This window comes from Odontesthes bonariensis, chromosome 11 (genome assembly GCF_027942865.1).
Source record: "Odontesthes bonariensis isolate fOdoBon6 chromosome 11, fOdoBon6.hap1, whole genome shotgun sequence".
In the NCBI taxonomy this organism is placed as follows: Eukaryota; Metazoa; Chordata; class Actinopteri; order Atheriniformes; family Atherinopsidae; genus Odontesthes; species Odontesthes bonariensis.
The window spans coordinates 10,891,939-10,910,927 of NC_134516.1; the positions used below are offsets into that span (position 1 = coordinate 10,891,939).

An 18,989-nucleotide genomic window follows, 5' to 3' on the forward strand; every position below is an offset into this window, starting at 1 on the left:
CTGTGTCAACACGGGTCATTTATTGGAGAAAATTAACCCCAGGAACAATTCACCAGCTGGCTCCCTGGTTTCCTTGCGGAAAAATGATGCAAGGTAAAATCATTTATTGATCGCTAGGACTCTGCATCCGACTCCGACTGTCACTGCACGCTTAGGCTCAAGACACATGGCTCATTCATGCTACCCAACATGCCGTAGTTTTAAGAGCTACTGCATATGCTTTTGGTGCAGTTTGTTCCAATTCGACCATATACAAGTTTGTTTTTCAAAGAAGATATCGACATTTAAACTTAAAGGGATAGTTCGCCTCATTTGACATGAAGCTGTATGACATCCCATACGAGCAATATCGTTTATGAACATTTTCTTACCCCCTGCTGCGTCCTGTGAGCCGAGTTCCAGCCTCGTTTTGGCGTTGACGAAGGTAGTCCGGCTAGTTGGCTGCGTGCTGCCACCTGCCAACAGTTACGGCGTTTACTGCTCGGAAGCAGGGGACTGCTCGGTCTACACAGCACGCAGTGATACGAAGGGAGAGAAAATAGCGCCAAGAAATTGTGAGGTCTGACTTTTTCCTGGAGAACGATTTTTCTTTTGAACGCATATTGTTTTGAGAAGCAAAACGCTTTATTTTTGTGGCCCCAGCAAACTAGCCGGACTACCTTCGTCAACGCCAAAACGAGGCTGGAACTCGGCTCACAGGACGCAGCGGGGGGGTAAGAAAATGTTCTTAAATGAAAGTGCTAATATGGGATGTCATACAGCTTCATGTCAAAAGAGGCGAACTATCCCTTTAAGTGGTTTCATGTCTTGGTCCTGAATAAAATGTATGTTTTGCTGCCATAATCTGCAGCTTTTAGTTCTACTAAAAAGCCACAAAGGTTTTCCTTGGATAAGTTGAATAACAGTGCTCACTTCTTCTTGGAAGGGCCCTTGGCCAGTGGGGGTTGTTGTGAAGGGCCACCTTTCTCCACTGAGTTACCAGGACGACAGCTCTGCTCCCCAGCTGCGGGGGAGGAGGAACCTGATTGGGTGGCTTCGCAAACCACCTGGAAGCCCTGTGGGTTAGAGATGGGATAGATACCGTAGATGGATGGATTAACAGATAGGCAGGCGGACATTTCCTGACAAATTGAAAGCTCTGAGGTTTGAGTGAGGCTTGATCCTGGCCTATAATTTGCTCCTGAGTGGCTGGTGCTAATGAATATTAGCACGCAGCCCCAGAGGGAGCAGGGAAACGGGGAGGGGAGAAAGCCTCAGGCTCTTGCCAAAGAGAAAAATCTGACAAGATCTGAGCTACAAACACTGGCTCACCGTGGGACCCGGGTTGCCAGATCCACAGGGGCTGCACTGGTTGTTGACTGGGGAGTTCCTCTTTGCTGTTGGGACAAGCCAAGCAGATTATGTTAATCACAAACAAACAAAAACAAATTAACCCTTAAATAGATTTACAGAGCTGTGACTGAGCCCCCCCCACCCCCCCCCCCGCCCAACACACGACCCACCGACCTGTTACAATGTTTCTGACAGGTTTGATGAGGGCGGTACAGGCAGGGATATCGGGTTGGCGGTGCTCCCACATCGGCTGCCATATCACAAGACCACTGGCCAGTCTGAAGGTCAAATCTGACTCCTAAATGAAAGGCAAGATTTTCAGAATCTGCCGTTTTCATTCATCTAAAACCCAACTGTTAAGACATGCGTAAATATTCATACTTAAGATGAAAAGTCATTCATTGCAGTTTGGAAAAAACAGGGGGTCTCCCTGGGTGTTTAACAGAGTTCTTAAAATTACAACATACCCTTAAAAAAAAAAAAAAAAAAAAGGTGTAAAACACAAATCCTGCCCCAGTAACAATGACTCAGTCTCTTGGATTTCTGTTACAAGCCTGTACATATTTGTATCAACTGGCACAGACCTTGATGCGATGAATAAGCGGGGCAAACAGGAACACGAACAGCTCCACCGTGGCCATGCTCTTGTGGAACAGCTTGGTGCGAGTGTGTTCGTCCTCCTCCAGCAGGGAGCTGCAGTGCTGGGGTCCCGATCCGCCGAGAGCCGACCCGGAGCCGGAGCCAGGAGCTCCCGGTGAGGAGCCCTGGTTCCCCACGGGCTGGAGGAAGGCGCTGCTGCTGCTGCCTCCGGACCACCCGTGGCCCAGGCTGGGCTCGTGGTTGCACTCCTGAGCGGCATCAAGCAGCATCCAGTGCAGCGTGTGAAGCAGCTTGGTCTCAGCCACGCCTAGTTTGTCCTGGTGGCCTGTTGGAGGTTTACAGTTCAGGGGTTAATGGAAGGTGCCACTTGGTGAGGTAATGAATGGACGGCATGGAGATTCACTGTTTAGCAGATGGCTTCCACATCACTTGGGCAATGTAGTAGTTCATTTAAAATATTATAAATGGTGTAACACTTGGGAGAACAGAAAAAAAGGTTACAGTGTAGAGATGCACCGAAAAAAGCCGGTTTTATATCCAATCGGCCCCAATTGGTGACCGGTCACTGTCGTAATTTCCGGTTTTCGGCTGATCAAACTGACCCTCATGCGCGGTGCGTAGCAGCTCAACGCGCCCAGAGCAAAACAGCTAAAAACTAGCAAGACTCAGGAAGAAAGCATGTCACTCATTTGGACTTATTTCACTTTGGGCCAGGACGACCCAAAACAAGCTGTTTGTAATGTTTGCAAGTCCAAAGTAAGCCGCGGAGGATCAACGCCTAAGACATTTGGAACAACAAACTTAATACGCCACTTGGAAAAGAAGCACCCAGGTTTGTTTAGCAAATATAAGGAGGAAAAATAAATCTGCTCAGGAGCCACTGTTGAAACTCTCACTCTATTTCTTCTTTGTGATGTTTTATTCTTGAAAAGGGGGGTTATGATAGCATATAGCCTACCACTAGTTGTGGTTTTAATTGCAGTTATATAAGCAAAATGTTGTCTGGGAGAAGGGTACTTGTATTAAATTTGGGAAAGGGTACTCAAGCCAAACAAATATAGTGTCTATTATATGATTAGAATGATTTCTTAGATAGAAAATCGGTATTGGAAAAACCGGTTTTGGCAGGTCAGACCTCCTTAAAAAAACGGAAATCGGTATCGGCCAAGAATTTTGCAATCGGTGCATCTCTATTACAGTGGAGCAATTTGACTTGCCCATATACATTTATTTTTGCCTGTTAGCTTTACTTACTTATACTTATTTTCAAGGGACTACCAAATGGAAGGCCCCACCGGATTTGCCCACCCTTGATCGTTAACGTCTCAGACAAGGCGACAATGCAACAGCTTGCACGCCCTTGTGCAGAAATAGAGCAATGCTCCAGCCGCTTGTTGTTTGAGGCTGTTGAAACCTGCAGCTCTGTGTGCATTCAGCCAATTTGCCAGAGCTTTCAACCACCCGATCAAATCTGAAAATGACTGCGGAAGCTTCCTAATTGAGGGAATTTGCCGTTTGTGCATGCGCTTGCAAGCAGAACGACACCTGCTTTTGGATCCTTTCGGTCACATTTTACAGACAAAATGATTCTTCGATCTGCCAAGGTGACAATTCCTAATTATCACCAATTCCAGAATAAGAAATTAAAACTAAAATAAACCTTTGTTATCCTCTCTTTCCTCTACCATTCTACTCTGTGTATGTCAAGTAAGGGAAAGAGCATGTGTTTTGTGCTGGATTGGATGAGAATAACCTGGACAAAGCTGTCAGTTCGGTGCTGTAAGGAGTAATGATTTGTGTCCTGCTTGCCCTCACCCAGCTTGTTCCTGTTAGACAGCAGGATGGAGGTGCAGTGGAGTACGTGAGGCAGGGCCGCCTGGACCAGCTCCCAGCGGGAGATGCTCTGGATGGCCTCCGACAGGGCTGGCGACAGCCCGTGCAGCTTGTTCTCCACCAGCACCCGCTCGAAAGACTGGGGAGGCAGCCAGAAAGGGGGAGAAAACAGACATCAGCCAGGAATTAAAAGCCCCTGCTTCCTTTGACTAGCTAAATGTCCCACATGGCCTCAGGCAAGGAAATGCCTGTGGGACAGACAGTGCCAGCTCTGTTTAGCTCCAAAGGGATCTGGAGAAGCGTCATTATGGATATGAGTTGACAAAAAGGTCTAGCTCTTGGGTAATAGGAGGAAGCTAGAGGAAAAACTAATTTGCTAAATGTAAAACCAAGAGCTCACTTGATTTGCAGGTGCATTAAGGTAAAACAGATTACTGGGAAGGGAAGCGATTATTTCAACTCACCATGCGCATGGCATTATGAAATGACTTACCACACAAGATGCCTCATACTGTTTTCCCAACTTTGGACGCAGAAAAGCACTGAAAGATATTTAGAGAAAAAAAAACAAAAAAAAACAAAAAAAAGACTTGTGTGAGATGGACATTATTCATGTGGATTACACTGTTAAATCTCCCTTCTTAGCAATACATCCTGTGCAAACATGAGCCATCATTTCAGCTGCAGCAGTTCCAAAAATCAGCATATCTATCCATCCCGCTTTTATTTGTGCAAATCTGCTTCACAGGTGTGACATCGCAGCGTCTGACTGCAGTCCCTCATTCACAGAAGCCAGAGACACGTCTTCCTCCATTAAATGGAAACGGACGCGCTCAGTGACACGGTTCACGGATCGAGTTCCATCTCAATTTTTTCCCAGCCCGAAACGCTCAAATCTTTCTCCCTTTACGTGCGTCAGGCTGTGACTTTGCCAGGAACGCTGGAACCAAACCTCGACCCTCAGTATGTGCGGCAATGACAAACACCTGTTATCAATTAGCGCCGAGGAACACACTAACCTGGTTTGCCTCCATAAGAAGGTCTGGATAGGAAACGGTACTCCCTTCCCGCACTCCGGCTCGTTCTCGTCCAGGCTTTTCCTCTTCACCATTTTGGCCGAACCTTGTCCGCCTGCCTGTGTGCGAGCACCGGGACGGCTGCTTGGCTCTGCCCAGGTGACTGGCGAGCCTCTCTCACGACATGATTGGGTTCGTCCTGCGTAAAATGGCTGCAAGTGTCGATCGGCGGCAATAGTGAGATTGAGAGGGAGAGGGAAGGGAGGGAGGGAGGGAGGTAGGTGGTGGAGGAGGAGGAGGAGGAGGAGAAGTGGGGGTGGGTGGGTGGTTGGATGGTGGAGACGGGGGAGGATGGAGCGCTGTGATTTCAGCACCTCCGTCACCGGACAGCGACAGTTGTTCAGCGGGCTAATTCAACGGCCGGCGGGGCTTAAGGACGCAGCGTGCAGCTGGGCCAGATGTTTCCTCTTTGCTCCGCGCGCAGCGTGGGCAGGACGGAAAAACTGCTGCATTCACGCGCCGAATTGCATCCGGATGGCGCATTCACACGAGGGTTGATCCGCCTTTTGGCTATCAACAGGTTGTTTTTAATAACCCGACATAATGAAGAAATCCGTAACTCCCACCAGAGGGAATCAACGTTTGGGTCATTCAAATCAATATGGCAACCATTGAAACGCTGTTGTCCACGGGCAACGGTGGCGCAGTTAAGCTGCACAGGAGAGGTGTTTTGACTTACTTTTTTTTAAAATTAATTTAATGCCATCATTTTTATCTAGTAAGTGCACAAAGCTGCGTAAAGTACGGCAGGGCTCAGCCAACCTCAAAACAGTATTCAGACTCCGAGGGGAAGGTTGACTAAGTTGTTCGAACTTGTTGTTGTTCCTATAACAAATCGCATACTTGTATAAACGTGTTTTTTCAAACCTTTTGTACAATTGAAGGACAATTAGTGGTTGCTGTGCCAAAAGAAAGCAACTTAAATTTGCTTAAAGGGTTTTAAGATTTTAAGAACCCATAGGGGCAAACACAGGTGGGGCCACCGTGGAAACTGCGGACAAACCCACTTGGGACCCTTATCTGCAGCCCAGACATGCTGGCTGGGAATCCTTTAAGCAAATTTAAGTTGCTTTCTTTTGGCACAGCAACCACTAATTATCATTTTAATTGTACAAAAGGTTTGAAAAAGCACGCACAAGTATAGGATTTGTTATAGGAACAACAACAAAAAGTTCAACTTAGTCATGCAACTGTCAATCCCTTATTCGGGAAGATGTAAAAACCATACAATAAAGTTGTTGCAGGAATATAATACTAATGTTCAGCACTCTTACCCATCTTCCTGACCTAAATAAAAGCATTTTATTCCACCTTTACGTCTTAGCATCAAGTTAAAGATGTAGCTAGCAGTCAGCAGGTTAGCTTAACCGTTTGGTGAAGTGAACAGGCTACTTCCTGGTGCCAACTCGACTTTTTAATTATCTAACTTTCTCTGCTTTTGTGACCAACAAAACGCTTCCCAAATCCAAATTAATCTCACTCCTCGGAGAAAGAAGGCACCCGCCCACCCTCTCCTCCACCAAGTATTTATGAGCTTCCAGGCCACCATACAGAAATTTGCGGATGGGACGTGTGATCTTCCTGAAGTCTTCTAAACTCGCGCGCGAACAGGAATACATCTTTAAAAAGACAATTAATGTTAAAATATCAGGCAGTTTAAATCTAGTAGTAAATGTGTAAATAGAAAAAGGTCATAACTCATAATTAGTTTTGATAAATATTGAGGTGCAGAATAATGTCGACTGGCCAATGAATATATAGCATATGTATGTGTGAATGCGGTTGATTTTCCTATTTGCAGCTCTAAAAACAAACAAACAAAAAAAACTGTCCAAATCTGAAAATAGTTCCAACACAGGCAAGTTACTGTAAGACCACTTGGTCTGATTCAGCTTGCTGCCTGGCAAATCAGTCGCCACATTCTCATAAAATTTGACACACGAGACGAGCATGAACCAGTTTTTATTTTCTTTATTTCTGTGGTCATCATCATCCTGTAGGAGCATTTGTCATCAGTATGTCTCAAACATTGGAAAGTGTGCACACACACACATCTACATGGTCTTTTAAATACACTTACACAGCCAAAACGAGGGTCCGGAGAGGAGGGAGGCTGGAAAAGAGGAAGCACAGAGAAACACTGTAGGGGGTAGCTGACAACGGGAGGGGAAGGGGGCAGAGGGGCTTTTCCACAAACATGAGCAGAGAATATATACCAGAAGAGTTTGTTTTTATTTGTTCTTTTTTTTTTTTTTAACAAACAAAGAAAAAAAAGAATCCTAACAGCTGCAAGTTGTGGGTAACTCCCATTCTTTATCACTTTTGCTTCCTGCGACGGCTCGCATTGGCAGCTCTCTCAAATTGGAATGTTTTCATATAAAGCTTCACACTTTACCCACTTTTTTTTCCTGACAAACTTAGAGGGCACTTTACCCCGTTCAAAACACCTTGCAAAAAAAAAAAAAAGGAGAAAAGCCGCAGGGCTTTCAACAGTTGACACTAAAATGCACCCTGGGTGTTTACACTCACACTGAAAAGTTCAAGATAGCTGCAAACGGATCTAATTTGCTCGTCTTTTTTTTGTTATTTGCCATGCCAGCATTACAGCGTTGCGTAACTTCAGGAAAAAAGAACTACAGCGCCAACGTAAAAACCTAACGAAAACAGGCGGCCCCGCTCGCTTACGGGACAGAAGGGGGGAAAATAGAAGAAGAAATCTATTGGAAAGCTAGCTGTTTAGCGCTCGACTCGACTTAACTGCAATGGTTATCCACATTTAAAATGCTAACAAGCCAGAGCAGCCACAGGGAACGTACAAAACTGCAACACTACAAGTGACATTTATATAAAAGAAAACATAAGAAAAAAAACACAATTCGGAACATTAAAATCCAACATACCAACAAAGAGAAATTCGTGTCACATATTAGCAGACATGCCCATTCGTCAGCCATTCTTCTGCAGGTCAGATACACGCCATGTTTCTGTACATTAAGTCTCTCGCACAGTGGCATCTAGTAAGACAAGCGTCAGTTGAACTCGTAAGCTTGCATTCGGTACCGTATAAATTCTGAATGGACGTTATAATGCATGACTTCACCTTAAAGTGTGCCCGCCCCCTCCCGCTCAAGTGCAACGCGGCGATGCTTTCAGCACACATACACACACGAAAATCACCGTACAATCGTAAAAGCGCCCTCTCAGATAATCGCAGCCACTCGAGCCTTTCTGGGGGGGGGGGGGGTAGCAAAACCGAAAAGTTCACGTTTCGGGAGGATTAGTAAAAGACTACGTGTCAGGGTTTCCCTTTTTTTTTTTTTTGTAAGATTTTTATTTTTGTTTGTTTTGTTGCAGAATTCAGTTTTTAAAATCCGACTGGAGGGGCTGGATGAACGAGACGGTCAATCAAACTACAACTGTAGAACCCGCAGGGTCAAAGTGTTGGGGAGAGGGAGTCATGTTTGGGGTGGGGTGGGGGGAGTGCATGGGACAACACTGGATGCTTATGAGTGAATGACATTGAGGGGAAGAGGAGTAAGGGTATGTGTTTTCAAGGGTGTCCGAAGCTCATAAGCCCTGCTTGGCCAGGGCGGCGGTGACATCCTGCGCCAGCGTGCAGAGCTGGGGCGAGTCCGTCATGTTGATGCTGCCGGCAGAGGACAGGGGAGGCGAGGCGCCTCCTGTCTCAATCCCCGGGGTGTGGGTGATGATGATTTCTGCACCGTGGTCCACGCGAGCTTTGGCCGTGTCCCGGAAGTTCAGCTTGTGGCTCTCAATCTAGTGATTAGGGGACAGTTTAGGTTAAACAAACCAGCAGTGACATTGGATTTTAAAGATTTCTCTGGGCTTCTTTTTTTTTTTTTTTTTTTTTTTACCATGACATTCCCCCCTCCAGGAGTGTGGCTGGTATTGTCCAGGGAGCCGACCTTGGCGTGGGCCTTGTCTTTGAAATCCAGCTTCACGTTCTCAATCCGTATGTTACCGCCCCCTGGGAACGTGACAGCAAGGAGAAGAAGAAAAGTGTGAAACCCGTGAGGCGTCAGCTGCCCGAAGGCCAGCACTTCACCACAGAGACGCTCAGGGCATTGAATCCCAGGGTTACTCCTGACAGGACAATGTGCTTTCCACGCTACATGGTGAAATACAGCTACTTACATATAATTTGTTAAAACTGACAGCAAAGACAATCATCTGAAACCGAATTCATTTGTCCGAGTGACCATTTTCTTTGTAACGTGTTTAAAGTTAATAAAAGGAAAACACTGACGTGTTAAATGTCCACAAATATTCTTCATTCTGGCATCTATCGTGATCTGTGAAACCTTAAATGGGCTGTTTTTGTGCCCTTTTAAGGCTACTCATTAGCTATCCGCTAATCCGACTCCGAAGTTCTCCGTCGGGATGTCGGATACGCAAGGCAATTCATCGTGAAAGTCGTTGATTGATTGTTCACCTTCCGGCTCCGTTCCACTCCTCACAGTGAACGATGGCGACCGAGAGAGAAAGTCTGTTGTTGGAGTTAGAGATTATTGATATTGAAACGCAAATAATTTCAATAAAACTATTTAAAAAATGGCGGTGTTGTTGTTGTTGAGAGGAAGGAGCTAACCCGGAAAAGTGATTCTGGAAATGATGTTGTTAGCCAACCAATCACAACCCTTGCAGTCTCCGCGAGTCTCCGTCTCCTCGACGGATAGTTATAGGAATTTTGGCCGACGCACGCAAGCAAAGGAGAGCGTCTCCGGGAGGGTTTCTGACTCTCTGTAGCCTTTCCCGGACGACCGTAAATTAGGCTTTAGTCGCGTCAAATGAAGGGGAATTTGTCACAGGGTGGCTCAAGAGTTTAAACTGTGGGTCCGTCTTTGGAACCGCCGATCGACGACGGCTGCACCGGACCGCAGTTGCGAGGAGCCACATAAAAGGGCCTGAACACTGCAACGGGGACGGTTTATCGCCGCAAAAATATAGTTTTTGTTTTGTGACTTGACGGGAGAAAAATGAACTAATGATCTATTAGTCACAGAATAGATTTTAAAAGCCTGCTGATGGTTTACAAATCCCAGAACAGTTTAGGCCCAAAATACATCTGTGATATGTTCAGAGAATATAAACCAAGCAGAGCTCTTAGATCCAAGGACTCAGGCCAGCTGGTCCAGTCCAGAGTCAAGACTAAACATGGAGAAGCAGCATTTAGCTGTTATGCTGCAAACAAGTGGAACAAACTGCCAGTGGAGATTAAACTTTCACCAAATGGAGACATTTTTAAATCCAGGTTAAAAACATTTCTTTTCTCATGTGTCTATGCATGAAATCTGCACGATATCTTTTAATTTATCTGGAATGTTGCTTGTTTTTTAAATTCATTTCAATGATTTTATTTGTTTTTCTTTATCTTCTTTTATGTATTTTTAATGCTTCTTACACTCCCTGCTGCAATGCTTTTATTTTATGTAAAGCACTTTGAATTGTTTTGTACATGAAATGTGCTGTACAAATAAATTTGATTTGATTTGATTTATTTCATTTCTTACTTCCTTTCATGTACATGTTCACTATAATTTACAGTGTCCTGTTTTGGTGCAAAGGCTAAAAAAAAAAAAAATAATAATAAACCACAGCTTTGGCGGTACTGTACCTGGTCTGTGGCGGATGTTGGACATGGAGTTGCATTTGGATGTGATGTGGCTTAAGTCGATCTTCTTGGTCTGGATTTGGACCTGCGGGCAGCAGCAAAGGAAAGGGCAGGGGGTGTTAATATCAAAGCTTGATTGTTTGTTGGAAAACGTCACGATTGGAGGAAATCTTATAAAGATGTGAATCACAAAAGAGTTGTACGTAACAAACAGGCGACACAAATCAGCTGTGTGATGACAAAAGTGTTGTCGCAAGCAGCGGCGGCACAGGCACTACGTCTAACAACGGGGAGCTTCTGTTTTCCGTTCCAACTTCCCCGTCCGCGGGGTGACGTAAATGAGTCAAACACTGTTAAATGCTGACAAGCCCGCATGCTGTGAAGAGATGTGAGGAACGGTTGTGCCCCGAATCTCGTTTTCCGAAGTCTGGATTTAACTTGCGAAACAAGAGTCGACAAACACGAAAAACACGCCACAACTACAACTACAACAGCCATGCCTAAAAATCTACAGGTTTATCAGAAAGAGGTAAGAGCTCGGAGAAGAGAGGTAGGTTTTTGGAATTTCTGCAAAGTCACTCACGTTTCCACCGGCTGCCGAGTAGTGGACTTTTTCCAGGGAGCCACATTTAGACTGAACATGGCTAAAGTCCAGCTTAACACTTGGAATCATGACCTGGGGATGACAGGTTGACTTTGTCTGTTTCCATGCAAAAAACACACAGCGAAGGTTTCTCAAACAAAAGGGGGTGGGGGGAGGGGAATTAAAAAAAAATTACAAAAATGGCTCACATCCTTCCCCCCCGCTTGTCACAATTTTCGATCCTTTTATGATGAGTCTGCAAACGTTCACTTAAACACCACAAACACACGACCGGGAGCTGATCTAGACTACAAAGAACAACCTGGTAGCCTCTTGTTGATGGAATTAATGCAAGGCTTAAGGCATTTATTCGTCTTGAACTGGAAGCTTATTTGGAAGCGTTTGAGTCCCAAGTGCAACATCCACGAGGTTCATCCAGAGTGCTCGAAAAAAAAAAACAAAGGCTACAAACGTGAAAAATTCTACTTCTTTGGTGATAAAGGAGTGACTTGGATGCTGGACACTTTGGAGAAAAACCCTTCCTTTTCTTGACTGAAACGAGCAGATGGCAGACAAACAAGAGGGACACGTAGAAGTAGCACGACGGAGTGCTAGAGCTGAAGGGAAAGGGCGGAAATATGGAGAAGAGAGTGGGGGGGGGGGGTAAAGAAAAACAAGAGAAAAAAGCGTACGTACATTGCCTCCTTGGGGCGTGTGCTTCAGATTATCCTTGGAGCCGCACTTTGACTGAACACGACTGAAGTCCAGCTTCTCGTTTAAAATTTGAACCTAAAATGAATTGAATAATAACCACAAAAAAAACAAAACAAAGGAAACAAAAACACTATATGTGCCTCAGTTACAGAAGTGTGCAACCAGTGATCGGTGTGTTCGTACGCAGTTACAATACAGAGCTCTGAGAGCTGCGAGGTGGTGCTCTGGAGGCAGAAATAATCTCACTGGCTATGATAAATGTTACATAAATGACTCAAAACAAACAAACAAACAAAAAAAAGGACCAGTTTCTGTTGTGAAACTAGGAAACACCACAAAAAAAGCTCTCTCTGGCAAATCCAACGCCTTCTTTTTGCAGTTTTAAAGAGAGCGACGTGCATCCACAACCAAATCCGACGGATCGGTTTGCAGAATCATTTTGCCATCTACCCACCAAACTTTCCTGACATTTTGGCTCGGTGGCTTTTGATTTACAGAGTTCACTCCGGTTGGTTGGAACAGCACATGTCGATGGGTATGAAGACGTTGGCTAACACAACCGAAGAGAGCGTTTCAACCTTCGGGCACCGCATTTGTGTTGAGGGTGAAGTTAGAAAGGTTTCGGCTACGGTTCAAGGAGCAAGGCGAAGAGAAAACGAGGGTAAAGGATCAGAGAAAGGGATTCAGGGAAAACACAAGAAGAGCCCAGAGAGCCTGAGGTGAGCTTGATTTTTTTTTGAGAGCTTTTCCTTTGAAATTTGACAAGTTATTCTCTTGCATTCCATGGCGGTAATATGTTTTCCAGGAATAGGTCGAAATTGCAGTCGCCTTTCATGCATTTTTCGCAGTTTGGAGTATTTGATTTAGGTATCCCAACTGTTCACCTTAGCCGTGGAAAATAACCTCACCGTGTCCTTTTTAAATTTTTTTCTTTTAGAAATAAAACGCAGAAAGAAAGTTGAATCTGCGTCGGAACGTTTTTAGAATTTCACCATCCGTTATTTACACGAGTTAAAACTAAATAAGACAAATTAAAAACAGCTACAGGCTGAAAACTTCAAATATTTGGCTTTTTTTTTTTCAAAGTCGCGATGTTAAAATGGAAGAACGTTAAGGCATAATTAGGGACCTTTTTTTGATCTCATGGAAAATATCTCTGTTTCTAACTGCTAACGTCTGCTCTTAAAGGGGAAGGTTTTTTTTTTTTTTAAACCTGGACCTTATTTCTGGCATAAAATACGTTCATCTACTCACCGATAACAGTTTGGTGAAAGTCGGCGTCCTTCGGAAGATATTTAGATCAATCGAGATCCGCTTTTCTCCATATAACGGGAGAGAACAGGGCATTGACAATACAGCCTCTAAATAAAGCATTATCTGTCTTTATTTTCTTTATTTCACCAATACTTTAAGACGAATGAATGAATGAATGAACGTGTACTATTGCACTGTTAGCTCAGAGCTGCCTTGTTGTTGTTATCCGTGGCTATCGGGGGCCTGTAGGAAGCTTTCTACACACGTGTCTACTGGGATGACGTCATCGCCGCGCTGCAGCAGCACAGCTCATTCGCTCCGGTAAGGACGTCCATCGTACTCAATGTCGCCGTCCACGTCGTCAAAATCTGATAAATATCCTGCCGTGTTGCACAAAACTATCAGTAGCAAAATCTGTGTGAAGTTAGCCGACTGTCACATAAGCTGTGCTGCAGCGGGGCGCATTGATGACGTCATCTCAGTAGATGACTGTGTAAAAAGCTTTCTCGGTGGAGGTTTAACAAAAAAAACAAAAAAAACTTACCCTTTAAGAGCTGACCTTAGAGGTTTGACTTTTCGGATTCAGAAATCCAGTATGTCGCGGTCTGCCTTCTGCAAAGCCTGCCTCGCCAAGCTGCCAGCTTCATTAAAGAAAAAAATTGAGCACGCGTGTCCCATTCCTCTCCGAAGAGCAGAGAACAGCGGGCAAAACTCTCCCATACATCACTGAGATTAATGAAAAGTCGCACCTCTGCAAGACCGCAGGAATATTAAGTCTGCGCGTTGCCTTGGTAACGTGATTAAAAATTCACATGCTATTAGCTCTCCACACTTCGGTTGCACCCTTACGATGAAATTAAAGGGGGAGGGGAGTGGTTGTTGAGGGTTCTGGTCGCTCTCTAAAGCACTCATTTTTTTCTTTTATGTCAGGCTGAGAGGATGTTATGCGAGGGAACTTCATCTCATTTTGCCGGCAGCTCGGCCGAGTAACATTTCAGTTTAAAATTTTCATCGAGCAATCGCCTCCGCTCATAGCAGGCAAACCCGCCTCGGGGGGGGGGGGGGGGGCTCCGAAGCAGCCGTTTCGCCTGAAACCTAAAGTGAAAATGTCGAAGAGAAAGTTAAGCGATTCATAATGTGTCCTTGACGCAACCTCTAAATAAGCAACTCTGCCTGCCGGATCATTGGTTTACAAAGACGGGAGGGGTAACACTGTGCCGGGGATGAGGAAAGCAGCTCAGCTGGTTAAGAAACACACTTGCGGTGCACCTAATGCTCCCTCGACAAGGGGGAGATTCGGGGAAAAAAGGTAAGGAGAAGAAAGATGGAAGGACAGACGGGGCGAGAGGCCTGAGGCGGGAGATGAGAGTGGACAGGGTGGAGGATGGTCAGAGGTAGCAGACGCGCAGTGACAGCAAAGCAGAGGTTCACAGACAGGCCAGACGGTGACTGAGTATGAGTCATTTATAACAGTTCTACAGCTCAGAGGTACAGCAAAAATATTACAAGAGAAAACCACCGTTTTAAGACTCAAAACTTCTGCCTTTTTGCTCTAAAACTGCTGAGGGTGCTCTTACATCTTTACAACATTGGTCATAGAATTTTTTTTGGGGGGGGGGCGGCTTCTGCGGGTTGTGCAGCAGAAAATAAATCGAATTTCTTTTTTCAAAATGACATGATATAACATCATAACATGATCATAACAAAACCCACATAACATTGTGCTATACTGCCCCCAAGTGGCGGATGTAGGTACATACTTGACATTTCAAAGGACTATACTCATTTGAAACATGTGATGATGGTCAGATTTGTGGGCCTATACGTTTTTTTTTTCTCTCCTCACAGGTCAGCCGGTAGTTTAAAACCACCTATCACCAATTTGGCCGAACAGGACAGATCCAAGGCGGCCTAAAAAAACCTAAACGAGTGTCTGTTGACGGCATCCTGCTGTCAAACACGACAGGATCCCCCCCCAGAGTTCCCATGTTCATGTCTTTAAATGTTCATAATGAGGACCTACACAATTTCAGGGAGGTGATTTTAAAGTTTTGGCTGATCACTGTAAACTGCAATAAAATAAATTGTGACCCCCCCCCCCCCTGAGAGCACCTAAATAATTCTATGACTGTCTGGTTCTAGAACAGTGCTGTTACCTGTCCTCCTTTTGGCTGGTGTTTGATGTTGGCGGTGGACCCGATCTTGGACTTTACATTCTTCAGGTCAGGCAGGGGCTGATTGAGAACCTTCAGCTGCCGCTGGATGGAGGACGGCGACTTGGGCGGGGTTCGGATCACCGCCACCTTCTTCTCCTGGAGGACGGTGAAGGATTTGGGCGTGTGGCTGCCGGGAGTGCGCGAGCCCGGGGTGCGGCAAGAGTAGCTTGGGGGTGTGCCGGGTGTGACGGCAGAGGAGCCCGGGGTGGAGGCGCCGCTACGGACTGACCTGGAACGGGCTGAGTCTGTGCCTTTAGAGAAGGAGACATGTCAGGGGGGGTTTGTACTGTTCAGAAGGTCCAAGAAAAGAAAGAGGAAGAAGAAAAACCCTTTCTCGAGTCAGGGCAAAGACAACAAAAATGTGTGATGATTGTGAAACAAATACTCATGGACGTTTAAATGCTCAGTTTTCACTAAAAAGCAGACAACTGAGATGGAACAACCACGTTTGATGAGGAGAATGAGAGCAAACACAGGCAGCTGAAATTATTCAACCGGCTGGCTGCTTGTTGCTGGGTCACCAGGGCAGGACCAAGAAGCACACACCTGTTGTCATGGATCCCACCTGCTCCTCTGATAAAAGTAGCCGCGTGCTTGACAGAGCCATTTTAAACAGACGAAACTATCCACCGTCTATCTGAGCGGGTCATGAAAGCTCTTTAACAGCAAATTGATGGACATATTCTCAGTTTCGAGACTCTGTAACCCGCAGGCCCTTCTCAGGATCGTAAGTGGTCAATGTAAAAAATGAGTGAATGTTGCACTATTAGCAGTCTAGATGTGTTGATGAGGGTGGAAGTGACGGGTCTAAGAGGAGCTACCAGGTGGTCTACCTGCCATACTAGGGTTTCTTCCAGACCTGCTGTCCCCTCTGTAGTCAGTTCGAATCGCTTTAAAAGGGAGATGGGGGAAGAAAAATATAAATAAATCAGGGAGGGACAAAAGCAAAAGAGCAGGAGTGTGGTAGGAGTTGAGAATTTTGATATAATGATGCACAGGAGAGTCGAAAGGCAATCAAAGGAGAGTGTGTAATCTTACAGGTCGGCCTGGAGGGGGTGCTGTTGTCCTCCTGTTCGGCAGCAGGGATGTGGCGAGTCAAAGACTTGGCCGGCCGAGGGAGGGACGACCTCTTCTCGGGACTGCGGTATGCCCTCTCCTGTATCGACAACACACACCGCAGAGTCGATATGCACGCTCGGTCACATGAATGCCAGCTACGCGCTACCGCTCAACCCTGCCTCCCATCCACTTTACCTTCCCCGGCCATTTGTTAGACAGAGGGGAGCATGCGGACGAGGGGCGGATCTCGCAGAGCTCTGCCTCCACAAGGGGGCTCCTTTTAAGGCTACAGGCAGAGCCGGGCCGGGGGGAGTGGCGATTGGACCCCCCACCGCGCTGCACTGCCATCTTTAACAGAACGGCCCTCGTGGGGCTCTGGGGCGGTGGGCGTGACGGGGGTCGGACGTGGGCATGCAGGGCAGATGCGCAGAGTGCAGGGGTGACAAACAGAAGTGAAGGAGTGAGAAAAGGATGGAGTGGAAACAGTTCAAGGAGAAACACACTGCATGCATATTTTCTTAAGGCTCACGTGGGCCGATAAAACACGTTAAGATGCTGTGACAGCATAAAAAAGCTAAATTGAACTTCAATGGAAGAAAGACGTGCGAGATGAGGTTAAACGTTGGGGGCATTTTTGTGACACATGAAATATTCCTTTGTCGCATTATTGCACATTATCGACTGTTGAGTTTTTCTCAATGGCAAAATCTAAAAAAACAAAACAAAACAACAACAACAACCCAGAGTGTGACGTCTATACTCACAGATTTCCTCTGTCGAGACTGACACGGGCGCACGGGGCATGCATGCAAGACAAGGTGATTACACACAGACACAGAAAAGAAAAACAAGTGCAGATGCAGACATGCCAAATGAGGGGGGAAGTTTCAAGGTCGTCATGCAGACGAGCCCCACGGATACGACCGACCGCCCCGTCCCAGAGATGAATGTGTTTTTGAACTAAAATCGTTTACCGAAAAAAAAAAAAAAACATAAATAAAAAGTTCCACGTCTGCTTTAAACTAACATAAATGTGTTACATTAAAACAAGAATCAAGCATCTTTGCTTTACGCAGAAGGGTTAAAAATAATTGACTTGCAAATGCACCTCGTTTCAATAAGGCAGCCTGTTTTTGCGTTCATATAGATTAGCCTTTTTTTTTTTAAGTATGCGTGCTTTACATACTGTATAAACCCTGCAAAATGGAGGGCTGGGCCATTTGGAAGTATTGGGATTGGGCCCTCGTCTTCATGCCAACACTAATGGGTAGAATTATCCAAAAAGGTTGGGACTCAATGTACGGTGTAAATGAAATCAGAGTGCCAAGATTTTGTACGTGGAGACCAAAATAGGTCGAAAGAGAGACATTTTACACCTTATTGTGTCATATCATCTTATCTTGAATTTGATGGCAAAAAAAAAAAAAAAAAAAACAGCTGGAGAAGCATTTTTTTTCAGCTAATTAGGTTAACTGGCAACAGTTCAGTGACACGACTGGGTACAAAACAACACCTTGGAGAAGCAGAGTCTGCAAAAAAAAAAAAGCCGCAGCCCTGCGACTCGGTCATGGAAATCACTGCATGGGCTCAGGTTTAACTGTAGGTTAAAGCTCCCGCGCGGGAACACGAAATGTGAACATCCAGAAACGCATCGTCTTCTACTGGCTCGTTTAAAATGGGAAAAGTGTTCTGTTCTGTGGTTCTTTTTTTTTTTTCTTTCTTTAGAAATCACAGACACTGCCTCCCACGGGCCCCCGAAGAGGAGAGGGACCAGCCAGCAGTTTAAAAAAAAGCCCGCATCTCTGATGGTACGGGGGAGCATTAGTGTCACTAGTCACTTAGTGAACTGGTACATCTGTACAACACGGAGTTTTAAGAGCTACGTACGCTCCCATCCAGACGACGCCTTTTCACAGCGAAGTCCTTGACGCTGTTCGACGGCATGCCGCATCTAATTCCAGCAGACCGGCCCGTCTGAGGTAAAGACCTTCCACCAGCTGAAAACATTTGGCACATCATCAGGGTCCCCCCAGGATTTTTCCACTCAAATTTAAGACTTTTTAAGACCTTTTTAAGACCACGTCCAATGAAATTTAAGACCAACTTTGCACCTATTCTGGCATACATTTATGAAATAATGCAAAAGAAATCTGTCAGAATAACAGAATAACACAGGGACAAATAAAAATTACTTCTTTTAATAAAGAATAAAGTGATGAATGTCCAGCTGTTTAGTTTTTGTGCTTTTGTTTAGACTTTTGTCAAGTATGACCACAAATCCAGACACCTTATTGACCTGGTCGGTCAGTTGTTTGGTGATGAAAGGGGCCAGACCAAACTTGGTAATATAGGCAGTCTTGTTGCTCCCACATGTGAAAGTAGCCGCGATCTCCGAGTCGGGGAACATCACTTTGAAGAGCTCGCTTATATTTTCATTTGACGTATAGGAGTGGTGGTCCAATATCGTCTTTAGTACCCGCGTCACCTCTGCCTTAAGAGTTGGCGTCGAGCCACAAAAAGCTCGTATGTTACCTGGCTGTGTGGGCTCGGTGCTGCTGGAAGCCGAGGTGACTGTTGAGGTTGGCGTCGGGTTTGCGGCGCAGAACTGGGATATGGGTGCCTGCTTCTGTGTAGCTGCTAAGCATGCTAAATGTTTAGCACTCTTCATGTGCGACTCCAAGGCCAAATGA

At 45.5% G+C, this 18,989-nt stretch overlaps 2 protein-coding genes across 33 annotated transcripts in view; both read right to left on the reverse strand.

Annotated features, from left to right (window-relative positions):
* Positions 1–5,031, reverse strand: part of unc80 (unc-80 homolog (C. elegans)) — a 56,530-nt gene extending 51,499 nt beyond the window's left edge. For all 18 annotated transcript variants that reach the window (XM_075477503.1, XM_075477500.1, XM_075477507.1 and 15 more), the window contains exons 1-7: positions 4,785–5,031; positions 4,259–4,307; positions 3,748–3,904; positions 1,917–2,257; positions 1,507–1,630; positions 1,312–1,376; positions 913–1,055 (exon numbers count right to left, since the gene is read on the reverse strand). In XM_075477503.1, the coding sequence (XP_075333618.1) occupies positions 913–1,055; positions 1,312–1,376; positions 1,507–1,630; positions 1,917–2,257; positions 3,748–3,904; positions 4,259–4,307; positions 4,785–4,876 (971 nt within the window). In that variant the 5' untranslated portion in view covers positions 4,877–5,031. The remainder of the gene's footprint in view (positions 1–912; positions 1,056–1,311; positions 1,377–1,506; positions 1,631–1,916; positions 2,258–3,747; positions 3,905–4,258; positions 4,308–4,784) is intronic.
* A 2,156-nt stretch (positions 5,032–7,187) lies between these two features.
* The window catches only part of LOC142391618 (uncharacterized), a 73,813-nt gene continuing 62,011 nt past the window's right edge, over positions 7,188–18,989 (reverse strand). For 11 of the 15 annotated variants that reach the window (XM_075477513.1, XM_075477509.1, XM_075477510.1 and 8 more), the window contains 7 exons: positions 16,279–16,396; positions 16,074–16,130; positions 15,181–15,491; positions 11,057–11,149; positions 10,477–10,558; positions 8,717–8,829; positions 7,188–8,618 (listed from right to left, as the gene is read on the reverse strand). In XM_075477513.1, coding sequence (XP_075333628.1) covers positions 8,409–8,618; positions 8,717–8,829; positions 10,477–10,558; positions 11,057–11,149; positions 15,181–15,491; positions 16,074–16,130; positions 16,279–16,396 — 984 coding nt within the window. In that variant the 3' untranslated portion in view covers positions 7,188–8,408. Of the gene's footprint in view, positions 8,619–8,716; positions 8,830–10,476; positions 10,559–11,056; positions 11,150–15,180; positions 15,492–16,073; positions 16,131–16,278; positions 16,397–16,419; positions 17,082–18,989 lie in introns of those variants that run through there. The other 4 variants (XM_075477517.1, XM_075477518.1, XM_075477519.1 and 1 more) reach the window with 4 other exon arrangements.